General features: G+C 46.8%; 1 protein-coding gene across 1 annotated transcript in view; it reads right to left on the bottom strand.

The window, feature by feature from the left end:
- LOC115558217 (protein TANC1-like) overlaps positions 1-12,500 on the bottom strand; it is a 34,467-nt gene that overhangs the window by 20,484 nt on the left and 1,483 nt on the right. Inside the window, 6 exon segments of the mRNA XM_030376118.1 lie at positions 296-455; positions 457-584; positions 1,274-1,387; positions 4,001-4,261; positions 5,809-6,097; positions 9,986-10,107. Coding sequence (XP_030231978.1) covers positions 296-455; positions 457-584; positions 1,274-1,387; positions 4,001-4,261; positions 5,809-6,097; positions 9,986-10,057 — 1,024 coding nt within the window. The 5' untranslated portion in view covers positions 10,058-10,107.

Here is a 12,500-nt window from a genome sequence, read left to right as displayed (position 1 = left end):
ACTGACATCACCACAGCTGAAACCCTAACCGTCATCTGCCAGCCGCGGGCTGAAAACTCATCTGTTCAGACTGCATCTTGGCCCATTTAAAGAATAGATGAAAATACTTAATCCCTTGTTTCTATCTTGGAGCACTTCAGGCGGTTTGCCTATTTGATACTATACTTCCATGATTATTTTTCTTCTTCTTCTCCTTCAGAACTATCTGGGTCGTATCCTCGTGGTTTGAAAGCTGTTATTGTTCGTCGCAGTGGATTAAAGATCAAACTAAAGTTAAGGAAAGTCTGGTTCTTACCCCTGGGGGAGGAGCTGGGGCTGGCTGGCATGGTGCCCCCTTGTGGTACACGTCCGCCATGACAGCTGAGGATGACCAGACGCCAGATGATGGCCGTCTTCCCAGAGCCGGCGTTCCCGACGATGACGGCCCCCCCGGCCCTCGTAGACGCTGCACTCTTTCAGGACCTCCTCCAGGCGGACAAACAGCCAATCACGGCCCACGAAGGGCGTCTCCGCGGTAACGCCGGGCACTTCAAACAGGAGCGGCTTCAGCATGATGTCAGTCTGCTTTAAGGGCGCCAACCTCCCTGGGCGAGAGACATAGAAAGACAGAGTAGAGAGGACAGATGGAGAGATATACATAGAGGAGAGAGAGAGGGAGAGGGAGAGAGAAAGAGGGAATGAGAGAGAGAAAGAGACGGAGGGAGAGAGAAGTATTGTGTTAGTTGGTGTAAGCGACACGTAAGCAAAGAGAGAGAGAGACAGAGAGAGAGAGTAAGAGAACAGAGTGCACAATAGGAGAGTGAGAGAGAAAAAACAAAGAGTTTTGTTGAGAAGACAAATATGGAGGGAGAGAAATAGGATATATTTGCAGATTTTGGCCGGTCAGTTCAGTTGGTACATAAGTGTACATCGTCTGGTACGTGTACGCTCGCTGACCTCTGACCTCTGACCCCAGGGGGGTGGTCTGGTACCTGTACGACCTCTGACCTCTGACCCCAGAGCAGCGGTCTGGTACGTGTACAAAGCCTGACGCTTAAAGTCTCAAATGTTATCTCCATTGTATTCCAACGTTTTAAATGGTATGCATGTTTACATTGTTTGCTCCATTTAGTCTCTGTTCAAATCCCTTCACTTGATTAAAGCCGTTTAACATTTCTTTACGTCTTAAACTATGTGGCTTTAAGATAAAATATTTCTGACCTAAATTTGCACTACAGCACTCACTGCATTTTCTGCCGGAAATGCATTTTCTAGTTGTTATTCTGATCATTACCTCTGGAGTCGTGGTGTGACCGCACCGACTTGTGTTTCCTCACAGAACCGCGATGACCTGCGTCTCGCCGTGCGTCCAAATACCCAAGATCCTCCAGTCTGGTGGAGCTGGTCGCTTTGGGGGAGACACGGAGGGGAGGGAGGAGAAGAGAGACAGAGGAGCAGAGAGTGAGACTCAGAGCTGTGGATCAAGTACGAGGACAAGATGGTTCGCAACGCAGTGTTGGGATACGCTGCTGCCGTCACCATGACGACGGCTAACAGAAGGAGATGTTGGGCATCGCTGGAGAGGAATCACTAATTGATGGCACCGTTTCAATTAATGATCAATAACTGGGGTATTATTGATCTAAAGGGGACGACGCTGTGTTAATGAGCAGTCAAACTTATCCTATTGGCAGAATGAGAGCGGGAACCAATTAGAAGGCACTCAAGTGACACTCATCGGAATTCCTTTTGACAACAGAACAGTGAATAACATTGTTAAACGCATTCAACCTTACCCAGAGACCAAAAACAACCACTAACTAACTAACTAACTAACTAACTAACTAACTAACTAACTAACTAACTCCCTGACGCTGTGTGCTACCGCCCCTTCTCCTGACAGGGGAAATCCTCTCCAGATGGATTATTAATCCTCTGGCAGAAGACCAGTTAGCCAGAAGACCAGCATACCACACCCCGGTGGGTAGTAGCACGGGCCTGTCTTATATCGAATCAGAACAGATTGAATGAACTGTGGAAATGACGTCTGGAAGACGCAGAGCAGTATCGCAGATCACACAGAAGAGCCCATTAATGACGCTTGTGATTCATTGACTTCACAAATACAGTCCCTCTCTCTCCTCCCCCTCTCAGTTCACCACTAGATTCCAAACTCATATTATATTCGACTGAAGTAGATATAATAGATTTAATTTGGATATGCAATGTAATCAACGATACTCTGTAAGAGATTGAATTGAGAGCAATAGATATGATCTACTGTGAAAGAAATAATTGAAGTGGATTCAAGAGAGAGAGATGGGTTATTATATCCAGGTGTTCCTCCAGGCTTTGTCCCTCCCAGCTCTGCCTTGCCTGTCTATAGACAGGATCACTCAGTCTTCTCAGGTAGAGAGGAAGAGAGTGGTGGAGGAGCACGACCACGAGTCCTGCCCGTGAGTCGTGACGTAGCCTTTTCATCCAGTGGACGGAGAGGAACGCCGGACACATGGAAGGGTGGAGTTCCCATCTGCGTTACCCCGGCAACGCCTCCTCCTCCGCGACCACACTCACACCACGCTGGCCCTGCTGCTGCTGCCGTTGCCGCTAGTGTTAGCTGAGGCTACTTTATTTATTTAGCACCCTTCAAACACAAGGCTTTTCAGAGTGCTCTACATTTAAACACATCATTAAAAAGACATAGGCAGATATAGCTGTTTGTTTTGATTCGTGTCACATTGGGAATCATGAGTTTCATAATATGTCAAATTGCACACTCTTGATGTTTAACATAGACGCAAATAGATAACAATAAAGACATGAAAGGAACATTTTATGTAATAAATAATTCAAAGACATTCTAAGACTCTAAAAGGGAAGATAACGAGAGATTTGGTAGGTTAGACATAGGAGAGAAAATAAAGAGAGATAAGATAGGTAAGAGATAGTAGAGACAATAAAGAGAGATAAAGTAGGTAAGAGAAAGTGAGGAAAAGAGATACGGTAGGTTAGAGATGGCAGAGAAGATAAAGAGATACGGTAGGTTACAGATAGGGGAAAAGATAAAGACAGATCGGGTAAGTTAGAGATAGGAAAGAGAGTTACAGGAGTTTAGAGATAGGAGAGAAGATAAAGAGAGATACGGTAGGTTAGATATAGGAGAGAAAATAATGAGAGATACGGTAGTTTAGAGATAGGAGAGAGATACGGTAGGCTAGAGACAGGAGAGAAGATAAAGGGAGATATGGTAGATTAGAGATAGGTGAGACGATAAAGAGAGATACGGCAGGTTAGAGAAAGGAGAGAGATACGGTAGGTCAGAGATAGGTGAAAAGACAGAGATACGGTAGGTTGGAGATAGGTGAGACGATAAAGAGAGATACGGTAGGTTAGAGATAGGAGAGATACGGTAGGTTAGAGATAGGAGAGACACGGTAGGTTAGAGATAGGAGAGAAACGGTAGGTTAGAGATAGAAGAGATACGGTAGGTTAGAGATAGGAGAGATACGGTAGGTTAGACATAGGAGAGATACGGTAGGTTAGAGATAGGAGAGATACGGTAGGTTAGAGATAGAAGAGATACGGTAGGTTAGAGATAGGAGAGATACGGTAGGTTAGAGATAGGAGAGATACGGTAGGTTAGAGATAGAAGAGATACGGTAGGTTAGAGATAGGAAAGATACGGTAGGTTAGAGATAGGAGAGAAACGGTAGGTTAGAGATAGAAGAGATACGGTAGGTTAGAGATAGGAGAGATACGGTAGGTTAGAGATAGGAGAGATACGGTAGGTTAGAGATAGGAGAGATACGGTAGGTTAGAGATAGGAGAGATACGGTAGGTTAGAGATAGGAAAGATACGGTAGGTTAGAGATAGGAGAGATACGGTAGGTTAGAGATAGGAGAGATACGGTAGGTTAGAGATAGGAGAGATACGGTAGGTTAGAGATAGGAGAGATACGGTAGGTTAGAGATAGGAGAGATACGGTAGGTTAGAGATAGGAGAGAAGATAAAGCCCTCTACCTGCTACTGAGTTGGGGCGCGGCAGCACCAAGGAGGAGGTGGTGTGGGCATTGCGTTGTGGGAGGGGCCTCTTGGGCGGGGGTGGAGTCCTGGGCGCTGTGATGTCTGGTCCTGTCTCCGCCTGGTCTTTGAGGAGCGCCAGATTGTTCCGTAGCGAGCCGGGCGGGGGCGGGGGGTCCGGGGCGGCAGCGCTGCCCTCCTCTCGGGCTAGCTCCACACTGGAGCCCCGCTCCTCGTTCTCCGACGAGCTGGTGATGGTGGCTGAGGCAGGGGGTGGAGGTGGTGAAGGTGGTGCAGGTGGTGAAGGCGTCAGTGGTAAGGGGGATAGTGGTGGTGGTGGAGAATGTGAGGGTGGTGGTAGGGGTAGGGGGGGGTTAGGGTGGTGGTGATGGTGGCAGTGGGAAGGTTGATGGTGGTGGTGGTGGTAGTTGTGGGGGTTAGGGTGGTGGTGGTGGTGGAGGTGGTAGTGGCGGATAGGGCGGTTGTCGTGGATAGGGTGGGGATGGTGTGTGGTGGTTAGGGTGGTGTAAGGGTGATGGTGGTGGTTTAAGGGTGATGGTGGTTGTAATGGTGAGGTTGGTGGTGGGGGTGAGGGTGGAGGTAGTTAGAGTCAGAGAAAATAGCAAAGTCAAGTTAACAGGCCTAAGTAAAGGAGGGCGAGGGTTAGGCTATCTAAGATATTTAATCTCCATACATTTTTATGGGATGTTTGAAATGGTTGTATGATACTGTATGTGGTCCCTGGCCCTTTGTATTTTTCTATAAATACATCTCTATTTAGGGAGGAAACGTGTCCTATTTTAGCAGGATCAGACACACAAGTAACAAAGACAGGACTAGTGTCCTAGTTCTGACAGAAGGCCAGGGCTTAAGGCTGAGGTGGCCAGAAGTAATGGAGAGATGGTGGACGGACACGGCTGGCGTGACAAGGATCCACCATACAGGGACCCAGAAACACCACAAGACCCCACACACCCTGCAAGACCCCGCACACCCTGCAAGACCCCACAAACCCTGCAAGACCCCAGACACCCTGCAAGACCCCACACACCCTGCAAGACCCCAGACACCCTGCAAGACCCCACACACCCTGCAAGACCCCACAAACCCTGCAAGACCCCACAAACCCTGCAAGACCCCACAAACCCTGCAAGACCCCACAAACACTATGGGACTCAGAAACACCTGGGAGACTACAATGGTGGTACTATGCTTTACGTCATTCTCTCTCTGCTTCAACTCCACTGTCGTGTACTTTTTAGGGGCACAAATAACCTAAACAGTGTCATGTCTGGATGATACAGAGTCTTATAAATACATTATTCTCTGTAATAATGAAATTGAAATACTTGACCTGGCTCTGCATAACCAGCTCGTCCCACCCACTCGTACTTAATGTCTGTTGTTCGTCCTGGCACTTAATGTACGTACTTACTGGTTAATGCTTTGCACTTGGTACTCTGAACGTCCTTACTGTACCAACAGTGATATATATTGTTTCAACTTCATCTGGCAAATGTACTTATTGCAAGTCGCTTTGGATAAAAGCATCTGCTGAATGCCCTAAATGTAAATGTGAATGAGGTTGAAGACCCATTCATTCCCCCATTTCCAAATCACAACTCAGAACACATCTGTTCAAAACTGTCTATTCCATCTGATGCCAATTGCTACGCCTAATACTGTTGTTATTATTTTCTCTGTCCTTATTCTCTGTTCTGTCTTTGAGGGACGAGAAAGGTGCCTCCAAATGAAATGTGTTGTTGTTACTATGATAAGACCCAGCGTTGGGACCCCCCCTCTCGTACCTATGATGCCGCTGTCCTTGCTCTCCAGGGTGGAGGTGGGGCTCCGGCCGGGCCAGGGGCTGCCCCCAGGACAGAGCCCCGGGCTGGGGGCCGGCCCGGGGTGAGGGGCCCCCGAGACACTCCTGGGCCCAAAGGGGGCGCTGGGTGCCGGAGGGCCAGAATGGGGACCCGGTGAGGGGGGCGCCCCGGTAGTGGGTATCATGTTGTTGGAGGAGGAGGAGGTGGGGCTGTCCGATCGCGGGGAGGCGGAGCTACAGGTCAGGGTGGAGCTGGGACTGGCTTCCTGGCACTGCAACACACACACACACACACACACACACACACACACACACACACACACACACACACACACACACACACACACACACACACACACACACACACACACACACACACACACACATTTAAATTCACATTCACATCATATTTAGATTAATAGCTTTATGATGACACTTGCATTAGTCATTTATATTTACATTCAAATGAATGAATGTGTGATTCAATTTACAAGAGTCCTATATATTGAAATTGACATCAGTATATATATTGACATTTATCAATGTATGTTAACGTATGCATTAGTTATTTATGTTTACATTCACATCATTCATTGATGTTTACATTACAGTCATTGATTGTAATTGTGGATGATGGCTGGTTTAAACAGCCTGACCTGGCCCGAGTTAGACTGACTGGTGCCTAGGGCTGGATGAAGCTGCACACCTGTTGCACATCAAGCAATTCATTTGCACAGGTTAAATCAGCCATCACAGCACACACTTTCTGCCTTCTTTGCCTGGAGAAATCCAACAAAAGGGACTTTTCCTGGGCTCCTCTAGACAAAGGATGTTGGATGGTGATGTGGAAGCCGGTTGATTGTACGTTTTGAAAAGGATGATACATTGTCTGGTGCTCCATGTTGCAATGCAGGAGATCTATCCCTGAGTGTGGGCGTTGATGGCTGGTTTAACCTGTGCACATAGATTGCTCAATGTGCAACATGTGTGCAGCCTCAACAGCCCCAGAGTATAATCAGTCTGACAAGGGCCAGGTGAGGCTGATAAAACCAGCTTTTGGTTTTACCAGATTTTCCTGACTAGATATTCGGTAGCTGTGTAAATCCCTCTTTGATTTGTAAATTATTATACATATTAAAAAAAACAGCCATCATCCACACACACTCCAAGTTCCAACATACACTTTATGAAATTTCCCTGACTAGATATGCGGTAGCTGTTTACATCCCTCTGTGATTTCTAAATGATTATATATATAAAAAATAAAACATTAAAAGTAACAGACATCATTCACACACAATCCAACAGTATATTAATACACATCTCAAAATAGGCTATTGTAGGGGTATTTCTCCCTCAAAGTCTGGAACAGCACAGCTCGACTGTGTTGTTCCTTTGCTGTAATGTGATGTACGGTCATTGGACACCAGCCTGGCTACCTAGCCTGAGGGCAAAACAGACTCCACCTAGTAAATCAGTTCGAAGGAAATCGATAGACTGAAACTAGGGAAAATCTCAATGGATTTAGTAGAACATCATTTGCTGTTGCTAAATGCCCACCGTGGAAACCCTTAACAACATAATTAGAAGTCAATCAGGGATTTCTGTTGTCCATCACTTTGAGTAACGAGATCACAGGGGACCAGAACCTATCCACGAGGGCAGAATAGGACCAGAGCTGTTCCACAGAGCTTGGTTTGAACCCTTTTTCCACTAGCGCACCGGTGTGAAGTGGGGTGGACAGAAGGCCAGATACTCTGGTCCTGATGGGACCAAGAGACCCCAGATACTCTGGTCCTGCTGAGATCAAGAGACCCCAGATTCTCTGGTCCTGCTGGAACCAAGAGATCCAAGATACTCTGGTCCTGATGTGACCAAGAGACCCCACATAATCTGGTCCTGATGGGACCAATAGACCCCAAATACTCTGGTCCTGCTGAGATCAAGAGACCCCAGATTCTCTGGTCCTGCCGAGACCAAGAGACCCCAGATACTCTGGTGCTGCTCGCTAGCATGGCCTCATCCAACGCTGGTTAGCCGATTGTCTTTTATCTCTATTCTCCACCGCACTGCCCGGAGCAATGGAAATGGAAATGTCTCCGATTCTAGCTGAAGGAAAAGCACATGAGAGGTTCAGGCTGTAGCCCAACGCCCATCTCCTCCACCCCGCCCCCGGCGCATTACAGAGATCACACACATCAGATCTTCTTCTGGAGGGCTGGTTAAAGTATAATTCAGCAGAGACTGACATACCTACATATCTGTCGGTCTAAGAACAGTCACTATTAGATTCTCCGCAAAAACGTTAACCAACGTTAAAAACCTCTACCAATATAAATAGTTATGGACAACTTCACTGATGTATCCATGTATACCAGTAGGCTATGCGACACAGGTGTGTAACTAGCCTTATGTATACAGTATGTAACACAGATGGGTATCTATCCCTATGTATACAGTATGTAAAATAGATGGGTATCTATCCTTATGTATACAGTATGTAACACAGATGGGTATCTATCCCTATGTATACAGTATGTAACACAGATGGGTATCTATCCATGTGTATACAGTATGTAACACAGATGGGTATCTATCCTTATGTAGACAGTATGTAACACAGATGGGTATCTATCCATGTGTATACAGTATCTAAGTCGCAGGGATACAGGAGGCAGACAAGGCGAGCAGGTCCCTGAGCTCTCCTCGGCTATCTCTGCTGCGAGCCCACTTTCTGCTCTGAGCACTGCGTGATAGGGTGAGCCCTATGTGGAGCTCAGCTGCTACAATCAGGCTGAGAAAGTGGGCCAAGGCCGAGCAACGGAGAGGCAAAGAGAGAGAAACACCTAGCCCGGTGCTGCTCATACCTACAGAGACTGAAAGACACCCAGCCTGCTGCTGTTCATGCCTACCGATATAGAGAAACACCTAGCTTTGCCCTGTTAAGACCTGCAAATAGAGAAACACCTAGCCTAGTGCTCTTTATACCTACAATATAGCGAAAAACCTAGCCTAGCAATATCTCTTTCTACAGAGATGGAGAAATACCAAGCCTAGCTCTGTTTATATCTAAAGAGATAGAGGTGGAGGAACACCTAGCATGGCTCTGTTTATATCTTCAGAGATAGAGAAACACCTTGCCTTGCTCTGGTTCTACCCAAAGAGATAGGGAAACCAACCTAGCGTTGCATATACAGAGACAAAGAAACACCTAGCCTAGTGCTGTTTAATGTTTATAGCCACAGAGATGGCGAGAGGGAAACACCTTGCCTATAGCACTGTTTATATCTACAGAGATAGAGGTAGAGAGACACCTAGCCTAGCACTGTTTCTACCTTCCAGAGAGATACATAGCACTAGCCTAGCAATAGTATGAATTGCCACTAAAATTACATGTGACTTGTAGTTTTAATCATTCACTCAAGCTATGCTTTTGTGCACACTGGAGACACATTGACAGCTTGAAGGAACAACAGAGAAACGTACAAAAAATATTGATCTGACGCTATTCCGTTCAGTCTTCAAGTAATTTTTAAGCTTTTTGTGAAGGATTCAGTAATTATTAACAAAACATTAATTAATAGGCCTTTAGTTAATGATGAAAGTTTCATTTACAAAACATGAATATACATTTTTAGATGCTTGGCTGCTATGACTGATGCTCAGTCTACCAGCCTATCCAGCGGACTGCGCCTACTGGGAGGCTGATCCATCCATCATACGGCGGACACTGCAACTTGGAACTCACTAGACTCGAGGGTCGATTTCGACATGGCTTCTAATGGCTAAACAACAGCAGACCTGGCGGTAAAAAAGGGGACCTTTAACAGCCCTTGTTTTGTTTACGATTACCTCCTCATCAAGTTAAAGCGGGAAAACATAAGTTTTGTTAATGATTAGCTCCTCATTAAGGCTTATATATGACCTGTAACTGAACATTATAATAATGTGTTTATCTACCCTTATTTTGCCTACAGTCAAATATTGTCAAAATACTAACTCTGTTGAATCCAGCTGTGGGCTGATTGAGAGAAGGGGTCAAGGGTCGCCTTGATCCAGAATGATACAGGTATGGCTGTGCTCATAGGAGTGCAACCTCATGGTATAATACGCGAGTGGCTTGGAGTTCTACAACACAGAGAGGACATCACGTGACCTACCATGCTCTCCCTGAGATCCTCCATGGTCGCTGGGTGGGCGGGGTCTCCCAGCAGCAAGCATAGTCTGGTCATCAGCTCCTGGGGCGGCAGGACGGAGCCACGCTGGGGGGCGGTCAGGACCTCTGGAACACACACACACACACACACACACACACACACACACACACACACACACACACACACACACACACACACACACACACACACACACACACACACACACACACACAGGCACACACACACAAACACAAACATGGACGCACACAAACACATTCACATGCAGGCACACCCACACACATGAAAACACACAGAAACACACGGGCGCACACACACACACACAAAAATAAAACTACACGTGAGATGTACATTTGAGGGAATCCTTGAGACGCAGCTGTAGTGAATTGATGACATAACAGACAGCTGTCTCATCATCATACATACTATATATATATATGAAATTATATACAGAAAATATAGAAAATAAAGGCTAGATGTTCTATTTACCTAATAAGGAGATCACAGGCATTACTTGCAAGGACAGAGAGAGAGATTGATATAGACATATAGAGACACATAGATACATAGAGAGAAACAGTAAGAGAAGTAGGGGGACAGACATTGATACAGAGAGAGATGGATAGAGAGAGATGGATGGAGAGAGAGAGAGAGAGAGAGAGAGAGAGAGAGAGAGAGAGAGAGAGAGAGAGAGAGAGAGAGAGAGAGAGAGAGAGAGAGAGAGAGAGAGAGAGATTGATAGACAGAAAGATTGACAGAGAGACAGAGATCGAAAGAGACACAGACACTTTTAGAGGGAGGAGAGTGACAGCAGAGGGAGAGAGACAGAGTATTGTCGCAGGTGTGTGTGTTGTTGTCTAAGTGTGGCGGACCCGGTAGCGCTCCAACGCAGGGAGCCAGGGAGTGAATGACAATGAGCCCCCTATCGCTCCTCCTGCACTGATTTGTTGACACAACGCCATGTGACACTCTAATTTATAACTGTTTAGGGAGCTTCAGCTTCAACCACAGGGTCACCTGTCCTCTAACACAGGGGCCGTCGATATAGACCTCCCACAGGACTACTCAATATCTCCCTTTAATAAAGGATGGGGGGGGGGGGGGGGGGGGGGGCAGAAGAGTGTTGAGGATGGAAGAGGAGGGAGAAGGAGGAGAAGGAGGGATGATGAGATAGGAGGAGGGAACAGGAGGGAGGAGGAGTTATGGGGAGGGAGGAGGATGAATTAGGAGGGAGAAGGGGGGGGGGGGTTGGGGGAGGAGAGCGGAGGAAGGAGGAGGAAGAAGGAGTGATGGGAAGAGAGGAGGAAGGAGGAGGGAGGCAGAGCTCTCTCTGGACCTCGGCGTACATTCTCTCCCCTCTCTCCTCTCGGAAGCTCCCTCCTCGCAGTAAAACTCTGCGTCACCATGGTAACATTGAGAGAATGCCGGCGAACCAACGGGAGGTGAGCTGTGTTCATATTGAGGTCACTTTGAAAACAGGAGCCTGATGCCGAGGATGTGAGAACGGCCCAGTGGGGAGACTTTGGACATAGGGAGGTGTTCCTGTAGCGAAGCCCAAAGAAGGCAGGATGTGAGAGCAGGCTTAGTCAGGATGTGAGATCAGGCTTAGTCAGGATGTGAGAGCAGGCTTATGTGAGAGCAGGCTTAGTCAGGATGTGAGAGCAGGCCTAGTCAGGATGTGAGAGCAGGTTTAGTCATGATTTAAGAGCAGGCTTAGTCAGGATGCGAGAGAAGGTTTAGTCATGATGTGAGAGCAGGTTTTAGTTTAGTTTAGTTTAGATAGTTTATTTCGAACATGTGCAGGTTTAGTCCGGATGTGATATCAGTTTATGCCATGATGTAAGAGCAGCTTTATGTAGAATGTGAGAGCAGATTTTGGTTTTGAGAGACATTTATGTAGGATGTGAGAGAAGTTTAGTCATGATTTGAGAGGAGGTTACGGGTGTGAGAGCAGGATAATGTAGGATGATAGAGAAGGATGTGAGACTATGTTCAGTCAAGATGTGAGAGCAGGTCTCGTCAGGATGTGAGAGCAGGTCTCTTCAGGATGTGAGAGCAGGTCTCGTCAGGATGTGAGAGCAGGTCTCGTCAGGATATGAGAGCAGGTCTCGTCAGGATGTGAGAGCAGGTCTCGTCAGGATGTGAGAGCAGGCCTCGTCGGGATGTGAGAGCAGGTCTCGTCAGGATGTGAGAGCAGGCCTCGTTAGGATGTGAGAGCATGTTCCTTTAGGATGTGAGTGCATGTTTATTTAGGATGTGAGAGCAGGTTTATTTAGGATATAGGTGCTGGTTTATTTAGGATGTGATTGCAGGTGTATTTAGGATGGGAGAGCAGGTTTATTTAGGATGTGCAAGCCTATTTATTTAGGATGGGAGAGCAGGTTTATTTAGGATGTACACGCATATTTATTTAGGATGCGAGAGCAGGTTTATTTAGGATGCGAGAGCAGGTTTAGTCAGGATGTGAGAGCATGTTTATGTAGGATGTGAGAGCAGGTTC

This window comes from Gadus morhua, chromosome 14 (assembly GCF_902167405.1).
Source record: "Gadus morhua chromosome 14, gadMor3.0, whole genome shotgun sequence".
NCBI classification, from domain to species: Eukaryota; Metazoa; Chordata; class Actinopteri; order Gadiformes; family Gadidae; genus Gadus; species Gadus morhua.
Note: the sequence above shows the minus strand (reverse complement) of the source record. Positions and strands in the feature narration are given on the sequence as shown.